Source organism: Vipera ursinii (genome assembly GCF_947247035.1).
Source record: "Vipera ursinii genome assembly, chromosome: 1".
Classification (NCBI taxonomy): Eukaryota; Metazoa; Chordata; class Lepidosauria; order Squamata; family Viperidae; genus Vipera; species Vipera ursinii.
In genome coordinates this window covers 129246952-129272241 of record NC_139512.1, presented here as the reverse complement: position 1 = coordinate 129272241, position 25290 = coordinate 129246952, and the positions used below count along the sequence as shown (strand labels likewise).

The 25290-nt window shown below is 37.4% G+C and overlaps 1 protein-coding gene across 3 annotated transcripts in view; it reads right to left on the bottom strand.

Moving 5' to 3' along the window:
- Positions 1 to 25290, bottom strand: part of PDIA5 (protein disulfide isomerase family A member 5) — a 255436-nt gene that overhangs the window by 60987 nt on the left and 169159 nt on the right. For all 3 annotated transcript variants that reach the window (XM_083349866.1, XM_083349868.1, XM_083349867.1), the window contains exon 11: positions 19788 to 19924. In XM_083349866.1, coding sequence (XP_083205992.1) covers positions 19788 to 19924 — 137 coding nt within the window. The remainder of the gene's footprint in view (positions 1 to 19787; positions 19925 to 25290) is intronic.

Sequence of the window (25290 nt, the reverse complement as noted above, 5' to 3'; positions counted from 1 at the left end):
AGTAATAAACATAAATACATTTAAATAAATAAATAAATGCAATACCAAAAAAAATCATGAACGGCAGTTAGAAAACTGGTGTATTGACAAAATTTCCACCTGTCGATTGCAAAAGATCACACTGCCTGAATTCACACATATACTATACAGATACATTACAACATCCACTATTCCAGCAGTGTACCTAATGACGGAATTGCCCAGCTGTTAATTGCCTTGAGGGTATTACCTCCACTAAGCTTGGACTTCGAATTTTTTGTCATTTTCCTGATGTATTCACTTCTGTTTGATGTTGTCAAACAGCTGCCAGTTCTTTAGCTGGTGCTGGCCTTCATATACATTGAGTTCTTACCAAGAACTAGGATGTTGTAATAGTATCCTTCTTTCCATCTTGTTTTATACATACATATCAAGGGATGGCTAAATTCAGAAAGGTTTTTTTGTATGTGTGTCTTCCGGTCAGTTTTTGACTTCTGGAAATTATCTGGACAAGTCCCCGCGGTTTTCTTTGCAAGATTTCAGAAGTGGGTTACCCTTACCTCCAACCTCCTAGTGTTGAGAGCCCGTGACTGGCCCGAGGTCATTCAGAAAAGTTTACTGGAGCATATTTCTTCCTTACAGGAGCATTACTGCAAGTCCCTGACACTTTTTCCCTTCTTTTTCCTCCCTTCCTCAAAAATATAAATCAGAGAGTCCTCTTTGCTGTCCCCCGCTGGACTCTGGCTCAGCTCCCTGTGGTGAGAGTTGCTTGGCCTCAAATTACACGGCTTACACTGCTTTCTACACTGGCTACTTAATACCACCGTGTTTTTAGCTCTTTTTTCCTTCTATATATCCTCCCTCCCCTCCCCTCCCTTCTCTGCTGCTCATTTCTAGGGGCTGCATTTTTTCAGTCTGATCCATCATCTCAACTGATGCTTCTTTTTATTCCTTTCTTTCCCCCCCCCCTCCAAACTAGTTCTTAGCTTTTTGGTGGCACAATTTGACAGACTCAATTATTTCAATTTTGAAAGAATTAGAGAAGATCAGAAAGTATCAGGATTTCAAAATCAAAGTTGAAAAATAGGTCTTCCTGAAAGGAGTTGCCTAGCTGTAGTTTCAGAGAACCCTTTATATGGAAATGCCAGAGACCGAGCCTTGGAACTTGGCATTTTGGGTGGATTCCATATCTCTGTCAACATTATTAATGAGCACAAAAAATATACTGATGCAAAAAGGTTTAATTCTCAGGCAGGTCTGAGGGGATCAGATCATAACCACAGGTATGTAGCTACAAGTGTGTACACTAGAGACCCCCAACAGTGAGATGCAAATTCTGAATTTGCATAAAGCTGCTTCAAAAACTTTTAGCACAGGAAATGTGACAGATTGCCCAAAGGAGAAATTAAATATCTATAATATTTCACACAAAACTCTAAATCACATAATCAGTTATGGTGTAGGGGCAGATATAGAAATATAGAATATGTTGCGACATTAGCACTGCTCAGAATTAAATCTTCATAAGCCTGTAAGTAATAAAACAGTCTTTCTGCAACCACATAATAACATAGACCTTGGAGTAAGTACTCTTTCTATCCAAATATGTTTGATTACATGACTCTTATAAGATGGATTATGAGAGATAATAAACCATTTTTATTGCCAACTTCCATCTGACTAGATAACCTATCAAATTTTACTATCTAATTCAGTTGTTCAGATTTTTTTATTATAGCCTTCTCTTTACTTGATAATCATAAATATGTATAGATTTACCAAACCCCCAACATAAATTTTTGTGTAACTTTCTTAGGACACAATGTTTATTTTTCAAGTTAACAGTGCTAAATTTGAAGATTGTGCCTCCAACTACTGAAAAGTCTGGACAAAAACCTAATTAGAAGAGGCAGCTTTCAGGGTCATTCATTTCACCCTTATTATGATCCCACTTTCAGTTATTTTGAAGAAAACATATCTTGGCTGTCAAACAGCTAATAATAATAAAATAAAATAAAATAATAAAATCTCAATTTGCTTTATATGGATGATCTGAAGTTTTATGGAAAATCAGAAATTGAAATCCATTCATTGGCAAATATTATAAGAAACCATCAGGATGGTAGCTTGCAAAACTGGGCATTTTACAGTTGGATAATAGGTATAGACAAATTGGGTGTATTCTTTACTAATCACATTTTTAAAGAGTGAGAACATTACTAAAGACAAAATTCAACAGTGGAAACATTATCAAAGTCTGGGCTATATCTGTGAGACAATAAACTTCTGGAATTAATAACTGGACACAGCTAAACTGGGCAATTTGAACCCAAAAAGAAGAAAACTGATATTTATTCATTATAGATTATATCCTTGTAGTGATATTGATATATTACTCTATATCTGCCCCACAGAAATAGAGGCAGAAGTTTACTTCGTATCAAACAAACTGCGAAAAAAAAAAGGAAAGAATGCATTGGACGGTTCTGTAAAAGACAGTAAAGAACATGCACTGAAGCTGGAACTTATTGAATGTGCGGGAAACAAAACATGAATATCAAAATAATTATAATAAAAGCACTACCAAAGTGCTGGCAAGGAAAAGCATTGCATGATCAATTTCTACAAAAGATCAAGGGGAAAGTGGATAAAGATAAAACCTGGCAATGGCAATGGCTTACAACTAGAATATTTAAAAAAAGAAACTGAAGGTTTGATTTTATTTATTATTTATTTTATTACATTTATATACCGCCCTTTCCCGAAGGACTCAGGGCGGTTTACAGGGTGATTAAAAACAAAAATACAAAAGTTAAAAACAAATTTTAAAAAAAATTATATTCATCCCTGAATAAGTAAAACCCCAGTTAAAATTAAAATTAAAACTAAAATTAAAATTCTCAGCCTGGGCCAGAGAGCTTGAAGAGCCAGGTCTTCAGGTCCCGGCGGAATGAACGGAGGTCGGGGGCAGTCCTAAGCTCCACTGGCAGCTGGTTCCAAAGGGCAGGCGCCCCCACTGAGAAGGCCCTATCCCTGGGTGTCGTCCACCGGCAATCTCATACCGGTGGCACCCTGAGAAGACCCTCCCTGTGGGAGTGCACTGGACGAAGGGAGCTTGATGCCGGCAGCAGGTGTTCCCTCAGATATCCCGGACCCAAACCATTTAGGGCTTTATAGGTCATCACCAGCACCTTGATTTTGACTGCTCAAGAGCAAACTACTCAAACTAATGCAATCAAGGACGGAATTGAAAAATGTTCAAATAATTCAAAGTGTAAACTGTGCAAAGAAGCAGTAAATCATATACTCAGCTTGTGAAGGAAACTGATTATAAGCAATTATATAAGACAATTGCTAAAATGATTCAGTGGAATAACTGTAAAAATTATCATTTGCCAGTTATGAAAATTGGTGGGAACTTAATAGTTGAAAAAGTGGTGAAAATGAGTTAAAATACTGTGGAATTTCTGAATATAAACTTGATAAAATTCTTGGCTCATAACCCAAATTTTATTGTTGTTGAAAAGAAAAAAGTGTGGATTATTAATGTGGTAATGTGAACAAAGAATTGGAGAAGATTAGATAGTATCAGGACTTGAAAATCAAAGTTGAAAAATTATAATCTAAACTGGCAGTGGTGATCCAGTAGTTATCAGTACACTGGGTGCTGTATCAAAAAATCTTGGCTGGCATTTAAAAAAATCTGTGCATTGACAAAATTTCCATCTGTCAATTACAAAAGGTCAAACATTTACTATGCTGATATATTACGATATTGTAGGTTCTTGGGAAGAACTTGACGCAAATGAAGGTGAACATGAGATAAGGAACTGGCACCTGAGACTCCACGTTGCCATGTATAATAAATGAGCATTTTAAACAAAACAGGTTAGGCGATTTTTTAAAAATGTGTAACAAAATTGATTTAAACATTGTCTCAAACATTCTATGAAAACAATTTTAGGCTGTTACATGTTTTGTCTTATGGGCTAAATTGCATAAAAAGTCTGTTTCCAAATATCTGAATCACTGTTTGTTCACCGAGGCAGAACAATTAAATCTGTACAGGCAAAACACTTTTGAACAATTTCACAAACCTTGCATCCCAATTTGCAATCCCAATATGTGCTCCCAAATATTACCTTTTCAGAGGCAATGTTTCTCAGCTTGAATATTTTGAAAAAAATGAAAAAAATAATAATAATTGCTTTTCAGGGAGACTAAATGAATTTCTTCTGCATTCCTATTTCAGGGTGGTTGGAAGTACCTGGTTGCTTGTTCCATGCCAGTAAGTAGAAAGTGAGCAAATTACTGAGATTCAAGAACCAATCAAAATTATACTAAGCCTATAATCATAGTGACTTGAAATCAAGGAAAAATAGTTTATAGAGGGATTATTTACATTATGATATCAAAGTGTTTATAATACTAAGTTATATATTAATCACACTTTAATGGTTAGACTTCTGCGAAAGATGTCTCTCAGCAATTGAATTCTGGTGTGGTTTTCAATAAACAAAGCCTCTTCTATATTAGCAGCTGAGGTGAACAAAGAAGAAGAGATTTCTCAAAGCACAGCACCCCTCATGGTACCTAGTCACATGAATAGTACCTAGTACTATACTGTCTTACATGACCACATACTGGTCACATGACCATGGAAATGTCTTTGGACAACGCTGGCTCCCTCAGCTAAGAAACAGAGATGAGCATCGCCCCCTCCCGGAAGGGGAAACCTTTAGCTTTACCTTTTATATCTGTTTCTGTTGCAAAATAAGGCCTTTGTCCTGTGATTCAGTGTTTAAGTGAGCTGTAGCATTTCTTCACTTTTGAGTATTTCTTTTAGCAGCCCCAGAAATCTCTTTCATTGCTGTTTTCTGGCAAAACAACAATCATTGAATAAGCTGCATCTGGACTTACAACCACGTGATTCGTTTAATGATGGTGGTGACATAACAACTAACAACTGTGGTAAAAATGGTTGTAAAATTGAGCCCAGTCATATGGTGACTTGACTCACAACCACAATGTCTTAATGACCAAAACTGCAGGGTTGCTTATAGTTGAAAGGCAAGGATCCACGAGAAAGGGTGATACTATGCAACTATTACTAAAATCATCCAGTTTTTTCCTAAAAGCTAAGTTTATTCAATAAACGTTACATTATCTATCCAAACACATTTCATGCTTCATGTTTGTTTCACTAAATTGTTAAATTAAATCCATTATGTTTCATTTACATTGCTTTCCAGTATCTGAACAAATTATTTGATTTTTTTTCTTGCTTGATGTTTCTTTTAGTTTACTGCTTCTGTCATGCAACTTGTAGAAATATTGGAAGCCAGAAGCTTAGGTCATGCCACATATCACTGGAATATGTAGAATGAGGCTTCCAGCTTCTATTAATGAATACATCTGCTATAAATATTTAAAAAAATCTATATCTGAATACATTAAATTTGCAACAAACATTATAGCCTGTCCATTCACTAAGAATAATGTATCTCTAGTCACCAAGATTGTAGCCTCATTTCCTCCCCATCAAAAAAAAAACTTACAATAATTAATTTGGTGCATGAGCAAACCAATTTCTTCAATTTTCTTGCTTTTATTTTTCCCCCTCAAGCTCCAACTGAGGTAAGAAACTTCAGTTCAAAGAAGGTTTGCTTTAAAAGATTGTCAATTTACATTCTCATCATCATTTCTAAAAAAACAAAATTGTCCATACCCCATACCCCATGCTAATCCCTACTTGGGCACAAAGCCAGCTGGGTATGCAGCCCTAGGAAGGAAGCAAGGAGATCAACCCTGACTGCTCTTTAGAAGGCCAGATCCTGAAGTTGAAACTCAAATACTTTGGCCAACTAATGAGAAGGAAGGACTCACTGGAGAAGAGCCTAATGCTGGGAAAGATGGAGGGCAAGAGAAGAAGGGGACGACAGAGAACGAGGTGGCTGGATGGTGTCACTGAAGCAGTAGGCGTGAGCTTAAATGGACTCCAGAAGATGGTAGAGGACAGGAAGGTCTGAAGGAACGTTGTCCATGGGGTCGCGATGGGTCGGACACAACTTCGCAACTAACAACAACAACAACAACTAGGAAGGAAGCAAGGCAAACCACTTCCGAAAAAAGGCAGGAAAAAGAAAAATTACAAAGTCTAAAACGTAATTTGTATGTCCTAACTCAAACAGGCCAACTTTGGGACAGACTCATATTTGGAATTTTGAGAGCATGTAATTGACACACTCACAAGATACTGCTATTGGACATCTGCCTATTCACAGAATGGCTATCATGAAAGGCATCATCAGTCACACAGCATCCATTAGCTAGCTCTCCAGGATATTCTCTACCATCTCAATAAGGCCTTTATGGACCCAAAGGCATTCTTCCATGCAAGATGATACTAAAGCCTGGGGTTTTATAGCAGGCCTGCTTCTTAATTTGCTTTCATTAAAAGAATATTTAAACAGTCAGGTGGACCCTGGAGAAACCACTGGGTTTGTCTGAGGACATGCTGGTGCCCATATGTTGCTTATCTCTAATACATGTTTCATTTCAAGTTTGAAACCTTCCACTGGAACAAAACTTAAAATAATTTGAATATCTCAGCCATAGGACATAATGGAAAATCAGAACCAGCTACTGCTCTCTTGTTTTTCAACTCCACAAGACTAGATAGGGTGGTAATCTGTGTCAACTGCTAACCACCAGCCAAATGGCAAGTAACTGGTTAAGGATGTTTATTATTTAAAATATTAAAATAAATTATTCTATGAAACCACAGGAATGTAGCCTCACTCCTATCAATTTGAATATCTGTTTAGACTAAAATACTTCTCAATAGGAAAAAACACAGACAGGAATCTTTTCAAATTCTTTAAATATACATGTTGGTCCCTTTGCCTACAGGAGAAAACTCTCCCCAATGCACCCCTCCACCAACATGAATTTGAACTGCTCCATAGCAATATGTTTTTAAAATAAGCATGCTAATTTCTCAGAACAACTGGCAGACTAATGCTACAAAAATCCTAACAAATACTAAATGACAGCATGAACTTTCAAAAAGCAGGAACTCTTTGCTACCACCTAGTGATTGTTCAGTTCTTTCAACCTAGCCATAGTGCTCTAGGCATGGTAAGAATGGTGGATAATCTTTTGACTGGCTATTGCACTTCTTTTCTCTCAATAGTCCTTGCTGATATCATAGTCTACATTAGTATATCAGTTGCTGTAAGCTGATTATTTTGCTGCTATGACTTTAAAAATGATAAAAAAGCAATCACCTTATGAGTCACTAGACAACAACTCAACTATATAATTTGGAACACTTGAAATACTCAGCTTAATGCACCTTGAAAAAAATTATTTATTCAATTTATATAGCTATTCATCTCTAACATTTGACCCTGAGCAGCTAACAGAAAATAAAAACATCCCCTACAAAAAAACAATATATGACAAATATAGCAGCTAAGATAAAATCAATTAACACCATCAATATAACCAGAATATGGGCTCAACCACACCAACTGGTTTCCCAAGCTCAACCACATTTATTTTAAGGCCTTATAAAAAGGCTTGGAACAGACTGATCCAATAGCAGAAAGATGTTCCTGTAAGTGACCTGATCTCATTTCATGTTTGATATTATATTTGGAACAAAACTATTTTGTTTCAGTCATCTGAATACTCAAAACTGCCTTGTTGATATTGGAACACGTTCATATTTCCTCGACACCACAATCCTTCCTACAGCTGATATGATAACTACATCTATCGGGATTTAAAATCCTCCCTTTTTCACTCCCTTCAAAGAAAAGATTCTTTGTGTGTCATCTATTTTCTGTGTGCTACTTAGAGCACGGGTCTCCAACCCATGGCCTACTATTGGGCCGTGGCATGTTCAGAACCAGGCTGTCTGGGTGGCAGGCTGGCATGCATGTGCCCAAATCAACCTGTGTGAGTGGCGGGCCAGCGCATGCGGATCAATTCTCCTTTCACCCAAGTGGACCACCAAGCCGTAAAGGTTGGGGACTGCTGAGTTAGAGGAATGAGCAGCAATAGAGAAGATATTCAGTGTGTTAGAAGTTCACAGGATGATGCTTAGCCCTTCTTTGAATGAGTGGCATGTCTATGCCAATAATGACAAGAACTATTTTGTTCTAAGAAATTTGATTGTTTCTCCGAGTACCTTTGTCATTATCAGGAGAAAAATTCCACCAATTCCCTTCAAGTTTATGTATCAAATTTGTTTATCAAATTTATATGCAGCTCATCCAGTGGTGCAAAGCAACACTGAATGCTTTACCTCTTTCCAGATATTGTTTGTCATTTCTCTGTCTTTGAATGGTTCTGCAGTTGTTGGTATATGTATTATATAAATACATTTTGCCCTGAGTTGTTATCATGTATTTCAAATAAGACCATGCCCCACGACTGAAAGCTTATGAGGGTATCTATTCCTAGCACTTACTAAACCAAAATACATCAAAATAACAACAACAACAACAACAACAACAACAACAAGAAGAAGTTGGAAGGGACCTTGGAGGTAATCTAGTCCAACGCCCTGCTTGGGCAGGAAACCCTATACCATTTCAGACAAATGGCTGTCCAGTCTCTTCTTAAAAACTTCCAGTGTTGGAGCATTCACCACTTCTGGAGGCAGGTTGTTCCACTGATTAATTGTTCTAACTGTCAGGAAGTTTCTCCTTAGTTCTAGGATGCTTTTCTCCTTGATCTTGATTCTATCCCTCTGTTAATGCAGCCTAACACTGTGTTGGCTTTTTTGGCAGCTCCAGCACACAGCTGGCTCATATCTAAGTGATTGTCCACTAGGACTATGAGATCCCTCTCACAGTTACTACTATTGAGCAAGATACCACCTATACTATACCTATACATTTGGTTTTTCTTGCCTAAATGTAGAACCTTACTTTTTTCACCATTGAATTTCATTTTGTTAGATAGCACCCGATGTTCAAGTCTGTCAAGATCCTTCTGTATCTTAAGCCTATCTTCTGAAGTGTTGGCTATTCCTGCCAGTTTGGTGTCGTCTGCAAATCTGATGAGTTCCCCATCCCCTCATCCAAATCATTGATGAAGATGTTGAAGAGCACTGGGCCTAGAACAGAGCCATGGGGCACCCCACACTTCCCTCCATGTAAATGCAGTTCCATTGAGGACCACACGCTGAGTACGGCCTGTCAGCCAGCTACGAATCCATCTGGTAGTGATGCTGTCTAACCCACATTTTTCTATCTAATCAAGTAGTAGGTTGTGATCTACTTTATCAAATGCCTTATTGAAGTCCAAATAAATTATATCCACAGCATTCCTTTGGTCCATTAATTTTGTCACTTGGTCAAAGAATGCAATAAGTTTTGTCTGGCATGATCTGTTTTTGACAAACCCATGTTGGCTTTTAGTAATGACTTTGTTTGCCTCTAGGTGTTTGCTGATTTGTTGTTTATCTTTTCCAGAATCCTCCCAGGTATTGAGGTCAGGCCGATAGGTCTGTAGTTTCCTGGATCTATTTTTTTCCCATTTTTGAAGATGGGAACTACATCAGCTCTACTTTAACATGCTAAAACTCCATGATCTACCTCTAAAGAAGTCAAAACTTTAGTTTCACTTACTGGTCTAGTCATTGTCTAGTTCCAGTTCAAGAATTACATTAGCAATCCTAGCAAGGAAAAGTATCCACCCAATTTATGATGATGGAAACTTTTGTAATCTAGAATCCCTACATTCATATGCACTCCATGCATCTGATTTAGTGAACTGCAATCCATTAAAGCTTATGCCATCATAAATGTGTCTCTGGATCATTTTGCTTTAATGTAGATTTACAGGCTACTCTTTTGAAATTCCAGCAAGGCTTACTTAAAATAGAATATATGGAGGCTGAAAACAGGGATCTATGACAAACAATATTGCCACTAATCAATGAACTAAAACAAAATCATTAGATTCAATCAAATTCAATTCAATGCAATCAATCTTTTTTGCCCCCCAAAACCTCTTTGACTTGGTCTGTCCCTTCATGTTGGTATCATACTATACCAGCATTGTTGGGGAGTGGAATAGCATATCTCCACCTAAAAAGTACCATATTGCTATTGTAAATAGAATATACCTCTTAATGTTATGCAAACATTGATATTTAGGAAACTTACAAGGACTGAAGTGTCCCACTGGGTTGTTTGAAATATGGAATACATTTTTACTTAACCAGATCTAAGCAAAAAATGATGTGCATAAACATAAATGCACCGGAGGGGAAAGCTAATTGATAAGCTAATTGACAAGTGTTAATAGCTGCCAGTTTTCAACAATAGTTTGTTCTCCTGGCATAACTTTCCATCTTTTTTTTCAGATACCATCTAATATATTTTAGGACTTCCCTATAGCAATAACAATAGCACTTAGACTTATATAACGCTTCACAGTGCTTTACAACCCTCTCTAAGTGATTTATGGAGTCAGCATATTGCTCCCAATCCGGGTCCTCCTTTTACCGACCTCAGAAGGATGGAAGGTTGAGTCAACCCTGAACCGGTGAGAATCGAACTGCCAAACAGCTCCCAGTCTGCAGTCAGCAGAATTAGCCTGCAATATTGCTTTCCAAACATGGCTCTTTCAAAGACTAACATACCCAGGTTGTACAGTATTATATAAGATTGGATGTTTGCATGTATGTTTGAACATCTAATGCTATTTCCAGACCCACAAAAACAATTTAAATCACATGAGCTTTCCTGGATAGAATGAAAAAGTGCTCCCGAGCATTATTTAGAAAGAAGTTTATGTCATTTAAATAAAAAAAATAAAAGTGAGGAAATGTTCTGGTTCTAAGGTTTCATGCTTCATTTTCAGCAAAGAAAGTCTGGATTACTGCCGTTTTATACAAAGTAAGTTGGGTAGAATTAGGGTCTCAGGAAGAGCACAGTCAAATACCTTCCTTTTTCATCGTTTTTTGTTTTTGTTTTTACAAAATGGAGCAGCTTGAGACCTATTTGAGCAGTTCCTATTATTGATTATATGAACCATAAACCGGCTTTGATTTCCAGTACACAGAGGACTCATAACATAGCTGTTAGTCACAGTACAACAAATTTTACTGGCTGATAAGCAGTAACTTTAGCGTACTACAAGAGCAGCACTCTGATAACTCTGCTCTTTTACTATATGTCAGAAGAGAATTAACTATCAAGAGACAACTATTTGCCAAAGCGGGGCAGGCTTATCATGTAATCTCATCATCCTCATCAATCTGTTTCACTTCAATCAGCCCTATTGACAGCTCAGTAATACAAAGCAAGGGATCCAGAAGCGCAGTTCTTTTAGACTCCACAGCTTAGGATAATAACAATAAATAAGAAGTGGACGAAAGTGCTATTTTTAGTAAGCTAACCGCTTTTTAAAAAAAAAATAGTTGCAAGCACTGGAATTTATTATAGATTTTTGTCAGATTAATTAACCGAAAATAGGGGGAAAAGGAAAGAGAAAAGTATGACTAGTGTTATGGGCCATTGCTACCCCAATTGTGTTCTTGGTGAATTGTAACGCTTCTCTCCCCTTATCCATTGCTTTCAGAATGAAGACCAGCTGAAGAATTTGCAATCATTTAATTTTTTTGTTATGTAGAATTTGCAATCATGTACTGTACTGCCACAATCTGACTCCCCCGCCCCTCCCAAATGTCTACACGGACATACACAGCTCAAGATGTTGTCATTTCTGAAGCAAGATTCCAAGTTCTGTCTCTGAAATGCTTCGAGGGGACAACAGAATGGGCTTCAGGGAAGGTACTTACTCCCATTGCCCCAAATCAAAAATCAGTACGCAAAGGAAAACAGTTTGTCTTCTTTAATTTCTCTCTTCTGCTTCAAATCACTTTTTATCAATGATGCAAGATTCCAAATTTAGGAACTATTGCAATATGTGATGGTTTCTCCCACAGGATGTTTAAAGGGGAAAAAAATCATTTCTTTTCAGACAACTGCTTCACTAAAGAGATCTGTCTCATTTTCCACCAATTTTCAGCTTACTTTATCACACTCTCTCTAGCCTAATGCATAATTTTCTATCTTCAAATGCATCATCCAGTTCTCTTTCAATAATTTACTATCTATAAGAAATGCTTTACAATGTACAGGCTCTCAGATGATGTCAGGCTCCCTGGACCAAGACTCAGCAATAAATCTCCCACCCACCCCTCTTTACATGGCTTAAATCAGCTATTAGGTTAAAACTCAGCAGAAGTCTCTCAGATTCTTAATATGACACAGCCTGATAAGATTTCTTATTGTAAGACAGCAGGCATATTAAACAACTGGCTGTCCTCTCTGACTGCATGAGCATGCAATTCACTAAGAATCCTGTAGCAATTTAACTTGTTGCTTCTTCTTCCTGTCTTTCCTACATTTCTAAAGACTGTTTTATGCTTTTCAGTCCTTAAACTGAGTGGTTGTTGTGTTAACCCTGCCCTAACAATTTCTAGCTCTTTCATAAGTGCTAGACTGAGAGGCTACTCCCTTAGAAAGTCCACAAACACATTGCTTGAGTGTTATACCTCCATGCCAAGACTGATTGATTGGTTGCTGTTATCACTTGTATGTGATAGAAAATCTACATGTACCCACTCAGATGCACTTATGCTGTCAGTCATATCCATTAAATAATAATTCAACTTTATTTATTTTGGCTATAAAGAAAACCTCACAGAAGGGGACCAGCCAAGACTGATTATTTTATCCTAGTTTCTCAAGAGCATCCCTAAAGTAATGGTGTTTAAGGCCCTACATGGCAGGGGTCCGGAGTACCTTAGGGAACACCTGCTGCCGGCATCAACTTCCCTTCGCCCTGTACGTTCCCACAGAGAGGGCCTCCTCAAGGTGCCACCGATCAGAGAATGTCGATTGGTGGCCCCCAGGGGGAGATCCTTCTCTGTGGGCGCCCCGGAGCTATGGAATCAGTTACCAGTTGAGCTCCGGATGGCGCCCGATCTTCGCTCCTTTCGCCGCGATCTAAAAACATTCTTATTCAAACAAGCCGGCCTGGCCTGATGGGGGATTGGTGGGGTTTTTTGTTGTTGTTTTTATTGGTGTTTTAATATTGTATTTACTGTTTTTAGTGGGCATATATTTAATCCTTTTTTAATTTTTGTAACTTTGTATTTTTATTCTTGCCCTGTTCACCGCCCTGAGTCCTTCGGGAGAAGGGCGGTATATAAATATTATTAAATAAATAAATAAAATAAATAAAAATATATCTAGAAAACTAGGAGCTCTACTGTATGGAGTGGGACTTGGAAGAATTGAGGAATCCTTGATAATGAGGCAGAAACATCTCCAGAAACAATCCTTCCATGGAAGCTGCCTTGGCTCCATTTTCATTTGTATTGTCAATGCTACAGTGCACCTTATTCAGGACCATACTGTTAGACAAGGTGAAAAAGGAATGCACATAATCAATGGCAGCATGTAGCAATTGTATTACCCCTACTTTTACTACTGATGCAACTATTTCAAATTCAAATGTGTCTAAACTGCATCCCATTTATTAATATTCAATAGCACAGCAGTTGGAAGACTTCCCCATATCAATCTTCTCTCCAAAAATAAACAAATGATCTGTATGATGTTAATCATCCACTTTCATAAACAAATGATTTGTAGAAAGTTAATCACCTTATGGCATATTAGTAAGTGAATCAGTGCTGCAAAACTCACATACACAAAATTTTAATTTAAAAGAAATTAATTTCATATCTTAGTTGTCATCATTTGTGGTCTTTTGTTTGCTATCTTTTGTTTTTTTACTAATACATTTATAACCTTTAATTTGCACCAAGGTTGAACTAATAAATTAAATCCTTGTGTTTAATGCATTGCTTTGAAGAAATAATTTTGTAACATTTATAATGTGACTCCATTAGCCAATACAACATATCTGGAGGAAAAAAAAATTAATCATAAAGAAAATGGTTTATGATATTCAGCTTCTGTTAATTATCTTGTAATATATTTTCTGTCACTTAATGTCATCTGAAGGGAATTCCAGTAAAAAGATGCTATTCATTACTATTCATTAACTTTCATCTTCTTTACCAGCAAGAGTTCTAAATGTGCTTCTTAGAAAGATTTTATAATCTTGAATGGGATCTTATGTGTGTGAGTACACATACTTGGGGAGGTATGGGCAACAGTACGTCGGCTTGCAAGGTGCAATGATATGCTTGCATACATTTTTAATTGCACTTCTAACGTACTGACTAAAATGTGCCCAAACTGACTTGGTACTGTTCTTAGTGTTGGCTGCATCTGGTAGGGGTACAACTAAGAAAGGTGAGCTAATTTACACTTTATCTGTATTATCAATAATATTAATTAACCATGTCTATTATGGGCTCATCGTGGTATATGAAAGACCGTGACTTGGAATATAAAAGGATAAAATGATAAAGAGCATGAATTAATAAATGAAATAAAATAAATTATGTTGTATGCTTGTGAAACTAAGAGAAAGGGAAACTGTGATAGACAGTATGAATGAGGATCAATTGCAAAATAAGTAAATGAAGAGAAAATGAGTGAGACAAGAGGAGGAGGAAAATTGAAAAAGTAGTTTTTAGATGGAGAGGAGATCCTGAAAAAAGAAGGTAATAAATTTAAAGAAGAAACAGCAAAATTAAAAAAGAAGCATGTATAATTTTCAAGGACAGCAAATAGAGGGAGGTAGATGAACGATGATGATGTAAACTAGAGTTAGCTATGCTTCTTTTTCTTATTTTATGTGTTTAATTTTTTGGCTGACTAATTTTTACTTTTCTAAGTACTCAGCATAATATTGCATACCACTAAAATGAGATATAAGGGACGCAGTGGCTCAGTGGGTTAGGATGCTGAGCCTGTCGATCAGAAGGTTGGCAGTTTGGCGGGTCAAATCCCGAGTGCCGTGTAACAGAGTGAGCGCCTGTTACTTGTCCCAGCTTCTGCCAACTTAGCAGTTCGAAAGCACGTAAAAATGCAAGTAGAAAAATAGGGACCACTACGGTGGGAAGGTAACAGCATTCCGTGTGCCTTTGGCGTCCAGTCATGCCGGCCACATGACCACGGAGACGTCCTTGGACAAGCGCTGGCTCTTCGGCTTTGAAACGGAGATGAGCACCGGCCCCTAGAATCAGAAACGACTAGCACGCATGTGCGGGGGAACCTTTACCTTTACTAAAATGAGATATATTTTTGGAATATGGTAAAATGTATATATGTTGCTTGTGTGCGTGTATACATACTCATACATTGAAGTGACAGGCTTGGAAGTAGGCAACCTGAATTGAATTCATCCAAAAAAAACAATAAGCAGCCTTGGTCAGGTCATGCTATGTGAAATCCCTAGTCATCAGCTACACAATGGGATATACATCAAATATCATCACTAATATGAATGATCATAAGGATGATGGCAAGATTTTTGAAATGTGCCACGAACAGTAAGACAATAAATATCTTTTTATTAAAAAAAAAGTATTATCAATGTAGCTCAGAGGGAATGAAGTGATTAAACTGGGACCTGCAGATACTGTACAACATTTCTAATTCTTTTCTACTAGAGCAGCAATCAACAAAAGAAAAAAAAGAAAAAAAATACCCTATGAAACCTAACTTTAGTCCCTCTGTGAACTGTAAGATGAAAAGAAAATTTTAAAGGATGGATTAAACGTAAGATCAAATAATTATTCCTAACCACATTATCTTTTCAGATTGATAATAGATGGCAATTTAGAATCTTCCCAAAACTAAAAAAAAATACTGTACAGGAGTCTTGTCCAATTTGCCATTCTCTAAGTGCATAGGATTAACTACCGTAAACTTTACTGCAATTGTTATCCTGGTTTGTGACCATAATAAAAATTTGATTTTATTTACTACAATTGAAGCAGGCTGCCTAGCCTTGTTTATTAGACTTATTATTGTGTTATTTATTGACGAGCTTTATTGATCTATCTCAGTAGCTTATGACAAAACATATCAAAATTAAATCAGAGGCCTTAAGAACAAGTAAAAACAGATAAACGTGTATTCAAATGGACATATTGTACTGTAGAAAGGAAATTAAAAGACTGGGTCCCTAAACACAGTGGAGAAAGAAAAGAGCCAGGGTGGCTACAAGGAAAGCACAATTCATGCAAAAGGAGCCTCCATCTTTACACAAATCTCCTTAGATAATATAAATAAGCTGAGAAGGAACCATACTGTGTTGAAAAGAGTCATTCTGTAGCCTAAGCCAAATTGGGCTTTCAGTGTACCAAGAAGAACATTATAGTTCAGTGGGAAGAAACTACAATGCATTTAGTTCATATAAAAATGGGGACGTTTTTAAAAACTTCCAGAGGCCATCTTAGCTTCCAAATTTTGCAGCATTTGGACTAGACAAATATCTTGGTATAGAAGTTATCAAGTGTGCAGGTCACCAGTGCATACACCAGAAAATTAAGATCATTTTTTTTTGCAGTAAGGGACCCAATTGATGCAGAATTTATTATTTATTTATATACTATACAAAACTTTTTAACCACCCATCTCCCTCACAGAGGGGTTCTTGAGTGTTTCTAGCTGAGAGAGAGAAATTGGTCCAGAAGCAACCTCCCCTCCCCACATTCAGTAGAACACACCATTACTTGAAGATGATGCAGAGAAACAGATTTGCATGTCATCAACATAATGACAACACCCAGCTCCACATCATTTGCTGCTCTCTTAAGACTTTCATGAAAATATTGAAAACATCAGAGACAAAATAGAACCCCGAAGGACAACATGGGTTAGTGTCTATTTCAGGGAGCAATTATTTCCAAGTAACATTGCCAAAAATCCACTAGGAAAAAACAATTCCCAGAAGGATATCACATCACAATCAGTTGTTTCAAAAGTAGCAGAGAGGATGAGAACAATCACGAGAGTAACTCTCCATGTCAGTCTCAACCACATTGCCTGCTCTGAAGCCTATTTGAAATACAGTAGCTCAAAATGATTTGCTGCATCCAGGTCTACTCATACTTAAACCATCACACTTATTCAACTATAATTGCCCATCTCCAAAAGATCCAGTGTTGTCTTCTTTGGAAGTGGTCTAATAATGGTCTCCTGTCAGGAAAGCTATGGCTACTTTTATTGAGATTGGTTTGTTTTAGACTTAAGCCATGTTTTCCCCCTCATTGCTATGGTAATAGAGCTGGTTTATCTCTTGTCAAGGTCATCTTCCTTATTCTCTATACTTCCTTTAAACAGGAGATATTTACCTCATATTGTAAGTTTCTCTATTAAGGCTTCTTTTAATAACTTTCAAGCTACACATGCCAAGCCAAAATAGAGCAAGGATCCATAAGATAAGTGATGGAATGTACTACTCTAAACAGACTGCCGTGTCATTCAGTGCCATAAATTGAAACTGATCCAGTTACCAGACAATCCCATAATTGATTCTGCATCAATAGCAGTATCTGGTTTAGGCTGAATACAAGAGATGTTATTCACAAAATAATCATTACAGGTTGTGTATTACATCACAATGAATTCTTGAGGGTTCTGCAATTCCACTCCTGGGGGAGGAGAAAGAAGCATCATTACACAAAATAGTTCAGCAGCCCATGAATTGTCCAAGAAAAAAAAAAACACCTTTCAATTGTGGAATCCAGCTGCACCCAATAGGCTTTTCAGGCACATTGAAATAAAAAAAAATAAAATGTCAGTGAATAGTAATGATTTAATTTTTGCCTCTAAATCTGCATCAGCAATGCTCTGGAAAAGTCTGTTCAATATTTACTCTGTTTAACAAAATGATTTTGAGTTTTTAAATAGGGCCTCGGGGAATTTATACTTCTACTTCAAAAGCTTCAGTATTGGGAGAAAGTTTGGGGGGGGATTTCACTGCAGAGATTCAATCAGGCAAAAAACACTTCATTAGCATTTTCATATCTGTACGGTAGTTCCTGGTTCTGCTGAATACTGCTGCGTCATTTAAGAACATTCCAAATGATAAATGTACACATAATCCTTGGCTTACAACCATTTGTTTAGTGACCGTTGAAGTTAACAACAGCACTGAAAAAAGTGATGTATGACCGGCTTTCACACTTATGATTGTTGCAGCATCCCCATGGTCATGTGATCAAAATTCAGGTGCTGGGCAACTAGCATGTATTTATGACAGTTGCACTATCCCAGGGACATGTGATCGCCAGCTTCTAACAAGCAAAGTCAATGAGGGAAGCCAGATTCGCTTAACAATTGCAGTGATTCACTTAAGAACTGTAGCAAAAAAAAGGTTTTAAAATGAGGCACAATAACTGCCTTGCTTAGCAACAGAAATTTGGAGCTCACCTGTGGTCATAAGTTGTAAGTGAAGGACTACCTGTATGTTCTAAACCAGCAGCCCCAACCTTTTTGATACCAGGGACCGGTTTCAGGAAAAACATTTTTTTCCACAGACCAGCAGTAGTGGGAAAGTGGGATGGTTTTGTGTGCTACCTATATCCCATGCATGCGCTGATGAAGCTTTGCTCACTTGTGCAGTCCTGTTCCCAACAGGCCCCAGACCAATCCATGGACCAGAGGTTGCCGAATCCCGTTCTAAATACCTTCCAGTATAATACCTGAAACTAAAATCTAGAATCTCCACCATTGCAGAAACTTCTCTCCACAGCATTGTCCACACTTGTATAATTTCAAGAAAAAGAAAGGAAGGCCTGGAGAAGAAATAACTAAAACATGATTCAAATTGGCAGTGATTCTTCATTCAGATATCTTTTCCAGGAGGAGGTGAAGATTAATCAAAGAATTACATAAGTTATCATGAACCCATGGTACACTCCAGATGAGACCCTCAGAATACAACCTTTTTTTGTCATTCTTCAATGAGTGTGTGTATGTGGGGGACCAGGTCTTGAATTCTTCAAAAACACATTATTTATAAAAGGGAGGTTGAATGAAGATGTAATTCTCTTAATCCCACCTCTCTGAGAATTTTACGTCTATTGATATCAGTAGTTTCTCAATGTTAGGTACTTGTATTCAGTGGACTGTGCACATAACTGACAACATTTGACCTTGGACTTGGTTTCTAAATATTTCCAATTCAGTTTGACCAATAGTTGCTTCAAAGGGTGCCCATTCTATCTGTTTGTAAAGATTATGGTGTGAACTAAGAAAACATGTCAGCTATTCATAAAACAAAAGAGACTCTGAAGACATATGTGTTGTAGTATAATATAAATGCTACCACTAAATCCATGATATCTGAGGCAAAAAAGAATGAATATGGCATAGGACACATCCTTATGTAGAATACTTCCAGCAATGGTCCAAAAGGATGAATGTACATGGAGTGAAACCCATATCAGCAGCTTTATGAATTTACATTTCAGAGTCAATTATGGACAGCTGTGGTGATTCCTAAACAGCATAGAATTATTAACAGACAACCAGAAGAAAGGATTCATTGTCCACCCCCCATGAAGTTCATTAACTTCTTAGGTGAGTCAAGAATTTTTACATAACAAGTGATTCCAAGTAAATGTTCTTTCTGAGCAATTATTTTAAATTAATTTTAAATCTGTGTGTCACATCTGAATCACCACAAACCAATTACTTTCCAAGATGTTCTAGACAACTTGTCTGCTCTGTTGTTCCATGTTTCAACATACAAGCTGTACTGTACAAATAAAGGTTGCTATATATAATATGCCCATTTCATTCTGCAGATGGTTTGAATCTGGGTCTGAATTAAAACATACTCACATGGTGCATAGAACATCACTAATACAGAAGAATGTTCCTTGATAAACTTGTCAAAATCGTCATCTGTTAGGTGAAAAACAGTGTTTTCTTCTTCTGACCAAGGAGTCTCAGGAGTCTGTGGCTTAGGTGGCTGAGGACTATAAAAACAAACACAGTAGGCCATGTTCAGAAAGTACTACCAATAGTAATAACATCAATAGTAATAGATTTATATACTTCTCCACAGTGCTTTACAGCATTCTCTGAGCAGTTCACAATGTCAGCATATTGCCCCAAACAATTTGGGTCCTATTTTACTGACCTTGGAAGAATGGAAGGCTGAGTCAACCTTGAGTCAATCAGGATCAAACTCTAGGGCTATGGGCAGAGTTTTCCTGCAATGTTCTATCTACTGCACCACAAGGGCTCTTAGAAGGTAAAGAGCAGCTGTCTAGGTCAGGGGTGTCAAACTCAATTTCATTGAGGGCCGCATCAGCATTGCGGTTGCCCTCAGGGGGCCGGGTGGGTGTGGCCTACTGGGTGGGCGTGGCCAGCTCTACATTGTTCACATCAAGGGTGCCTATGGGGGCCTGGCCAGGAGTGGGACAGGTCTGAGGGTCTCTGGCAAAAAGAGGGTCTCTGGGCCAGGGCCAAGGCAGTGGGGGCCGTTCCCTCACTGTTTCCAGGATGGCTTCGCGGGCCGCATGAAACCACTTCGCGGGCTGGATCCAGCCCCTGGGCCTCGTGTTTGACATGTCTGGTCTAGGTCATAATTCACCTGATTATGTAAATGTTAACATGCAATACAGTAATTTGATAAAGGTAAGTCTCTGTTCAAGGAGGATAATTATTAAATACAAATTTAAAAAAGGATAAGGAAGGTAGAGAGGCACCTGGCACAGAAGTTTTGTAAGAATAACAAAGGTAATTATGGGCTACATACAAAAAAACTTTAAGATGGAACAAGAGACATGCCTTGTTAATTTCTTCCTTAACTTCTATAAATAATCTGTTGCGATCTGACAGTGAAGCATAATACAAAAATACCATCCAATGAAAAGTTGCTAATGAATGCAAACCATAAAGTGTGTTAACACTGTAACTGCATCATTCTTTTAGACACAACACTGCTGAAAATAGTCATTTTTTACAGAAGACAAATAACAACAGTCACTTAGCAAGTTGGGAGGTGAGAGGTGGGGAAGTATGTAGACTTATATCCAGAAATGAACAGAAAGAATTGAGCAAACTCTGCCAGGCAATTAGTACATCAACAGTTTATACTGATGTATACAGTTTATACAGTACCACAATCCAAAATTGATTGTCTACATAAAGAAATGGAGCATTTCTCATTTATGTCTCTATTTTACTTAGCAGCTTTTCATTTGTCTCATTTCATTTGTTGGGTTTTATTAATGTGTTTTAACCTACTTTTAATGTGTTTTAACTTATTCGTGGGCATTTTGCTTAATTGTTTTTAATTTTTGTATCTTGTTTTTGATATGTATTGCCCTGTTCACCGCCCTGAGTCCTTCGGGAGAAGGGCGGTATACAAATTTAATAAATAAAATAAATAAATAAATGAATTTTATGAAGAAAGTTAACTGTTCATAAAATTGTCTTTAGGAACAAGGTCAAACGGTTTATCAGAGTTTTCAGACATAAAACAAAGTGACTTAGAACATATCGGAAGTCTTTCAAATCAATTCCTGAAGTGGGTATCCATATTTTGGAAATCAATTAAGACAAGATTCTGTTCTTTCCCATCAGTTATTCTAAAGACTATCTGATCTCCTGCCAAGGATCCAGTTACCTTTCCAGATAAGAGAGGAATTGTGACATTGAGAAGCAAGGAACTAGAGTGGTACACATCAACAATTCTCTCACCTCTACAGATTCTTGTGCAGTGTATCTCACCCCTCTTCCTCTCTTCCCAGGACCTTCTCTTCCTCCCTTATATCCTTGCTGTCAATATTCCAGCGCAAGATATCCCACCTGCTTGCCTGCCCATCTTTTCAGCACTTTTCCCCAGCTTCCTCTGCTGCCACAGTCATAGCAAAACATATCCCACCAACCTCTCGACTTTCTGCTGCCTTTCCAGTTTTATTCTTCGATTCCTTCTATTCTTATTCTTCTATTCCAGACATGTCAAACTCGTGACATCACATGACGTCGCACAACATATCAGCACTTTTTCTCCATTACTGGCAATGGGGTGGGTGTGGTTTTGGGATGTTGCATCCAGCCCGTGGGCTGGCAGTTTGACACCCCTGTTCCTTATTAGCGGCCATAAAGCTTACAAGTATGTGTGTGCTCAGTCTGAAACAAGACACTAAGTAATAGGAGTTATTTGTTCTTGTTACTCTATTTAATGTAGTTTATTATTTCCATATTGGGCAAACATACATCAAAATGTTCTATTATACTTTTCCAGCATTTTTGAATGACTGTTGCAGAACACTGGACCATTCATACTAAAATCGTCTTTATTACTTATTATTATTGTGCATATGTACCAGGCTTATACTGCAAACAATTTATAACAGCAACTGTAATTATTGTTAAGTCTCAGCTAAAGCACGTTTTCTCAATATGACTTTCTTTTCCCCACTATTGATTTCTTTTGGAGAGAGAGAAAAACGCTGCAGCATCATTTTTTCTTGTGAGAAACTATTAAACATGCATTGAAAATTAATTGACAGCAAACAGCTGCCTTTAACTCTAGATGGCTGAAATGTCAGCCAAAGCCCAGAGTGGCTTGTTAGCAGACATTATCGTTGGAAACAGTCTGCAGCTGTTTTTGCTTTGCATTCAGTAACTGCATCCAGTAGCTGTCACAGCACTGATATAAAAGTATTGAATATTACCGGGATTAGGAAACTATAACGTCGGCAAACTGAAATGAAAGGGAAAAAATAACTCTAGAAGTTTCTTCAAATGGTTCACACGTGGTCGCCAAGAGATAAGGACCTCCTTGCTGAGGCAAAAGGAGGTGTTGAAGGTGATGAAGGCACGCATCGTTATTCAGGGAAGGGAAAGAAAACCTCTCTGCATTCATTGGTCATGCTTTCTTAAAAGACCAAAGAGGCTTTAACACTAAGGACATTTCTCTCTCTTTGATCTGCACAGCAGGTGCTGAATGTACTTAATGTTTGACACTGTAAGAAGCTGCAGCCTAAATGTTCTGTGATGCCTCTTCTGACACAAAAACCCCACTCTCCAACACACAATCAGAAAGTACTGAGAGCAAACCAGGGACCTGGGAACGCACAATTCCCAAAGAAGCATATTTTAAACTGCTTCCAGCTCTGCAATAATTAGTGCTTCCTTTTAACTGCATTAAATGGAATTAAGAGAAACACACCTGTGCTCTTTAAAAGCTATGTCTAAGAAAAGCGTTTACAACAGGACAGACATAAAGGCAATTGTTTGATAGATAATAAAGAACAGTATTCTCTAGATTAAAGGTACTTCTCATCCCCATTTAGTGTCCAAAATATGGGCCAGCAAACTGACTGTTAAGCAAAGTGATTGCTAAGTGAAACTTCAACTGTGCTTAAGATCTTATTTCAACTATCCTTTGCTTTACAGTACTACAATGATTGCAAATGCAAGGACTGGCTGTAGGATTATTTTTTCATCATTGTCATAAATGCAAATGGTCACTATATGAGGACTATTTGATTTACCTTGCCCAGAATGACATGAGCATGGTTGTTGTAAAACTACACATAAGTTCCATTTGAAACATGCTAACGAAAATGAGCAAATACTGACTAATGCTGTCCTTAACGTGATTTGTGTGTGATAAAGGTACAAGTAGTCCTCAACGGAGTACTTGTACTACCACAATGGAGCCCACATTTCTGTTGGTAAGTGAGACTGTTAAAGTGAACTTTGCTCCATATTATGACCTTTCTTGCCACAGTTATTAAGTGAATAACTGTAGTTGTTAAGTTAGTAACACAGTTCCAAGCATCTGAATTTTAATCACATGGCCCATGCTGGAATGGTCATAAGTCACTTTTTTCAGTGCCATTATAACTTTGAACAGTCACTAAACGAACTGTTGTTAAGTCAAGGATTAACCGCACAACTAAAATTGGTAGCCTTAGCATATACATCTTCATCTTACTTGAAAAAAGAAAATGTGAAAGCCTGGATACGTGACAGCCATGATTTATAGTGAAGGGTGCCTGCTGAGGGGAAAGGGATTTTAATAAAAAGTCAATGTGGCAGCCATCAATGTCTGGTCAATTTTTTTACAACCTGCAGCCACTGTGGACACGGAGATGAATATGGGCCTATCTAATAACAAGCATGGCACATGCAAGGTTGTGTTCTCAAACCCAAGACAAGAAAAAGAACAAAGAGCATGAATTAACAAATGAAATGAAACTGGAAAAAAAATACAAGTCTTGTGACACTAAGAAAAAAGGAGGAACAGTATAACAAATCTGAAGCAAAGTCATCAGATCTTATAGAATGGAGTTGAGTTGATGAATATCTGCCCAGAATTGAAAGCGTACAGGTAGTTTTGGACAAATGCAGGTATACATGTGTGACAGTTACAAGAGTGACGAGAGGTTCCTGAATGGAACAAACCATTTGTGGGTAGAATTAACAGTGAAACGTGAGAAAAATGGACGTGAAAGAAAAAGAGAAAAATTAAAGGAATGGGAGTTATGAAAGAAATAGGGTTTAAAGTAGATTGACTGAACAAAAAAGGAAATATGAGCCCCGTATAAAAAAGGAGATAAAATTCACAACGGAATGCATGGAAAGAGGACCTAAGGAAGAAAGAAATAGAGCTGCTTGAAAGAGAGTAAAAAGAATTATATTGCATAGTACATTACATTTAATGGGAAATAAGAAATAGGATAGTTGTCTAGTTGATATAAACCAAGAGGCTGTGAATGAAGAAAAAGTACATACAAGAATGTAATAAAAATGAATCTGAAAGATAATGTGCAAAAGAAAAAGATAGTTATAAAAATATAGCTAAAGAGAGCCATGGATTAAAGTGGCAGGGATGTAAAAACCAGTTCTGACAGATTTTTTTTGAAAATGTTTTGGAAGGGGGAGCCCTGCTGAAGAGCAAAATAAATTAACAGCAAAAATGAAGAGATAATTTGGGCTGACACTAAAGTAAGGAAATGTTGGGGTATTTTATTGATCTAAATGTGAATGATAGCAGTATGAACAGTGGTATTGACATTAATGCTATTAAAATTATTCTCCTGGAAAAGAATGATGAAAAAGGAAACATAAATGCAACTGAAATGTTGAAAGGCTGTTGGCATAAGGTATGATTGCAGAAATACTAAAAACACACATGACTCATACATGGAGTAGCTGTGTGACTTGGTTTACATGTATGTGAAAATTGCACATGGGTCTGACAACTGGAAGGATATGACTGTTACCATTTTCAAAGAGAATGGTAGCAAGGCGGAGTGTGTTAAACATGAATAGGAAGCTATGGCAAGACCAAGTTACTGATCTTTAGCAGATCACTGAG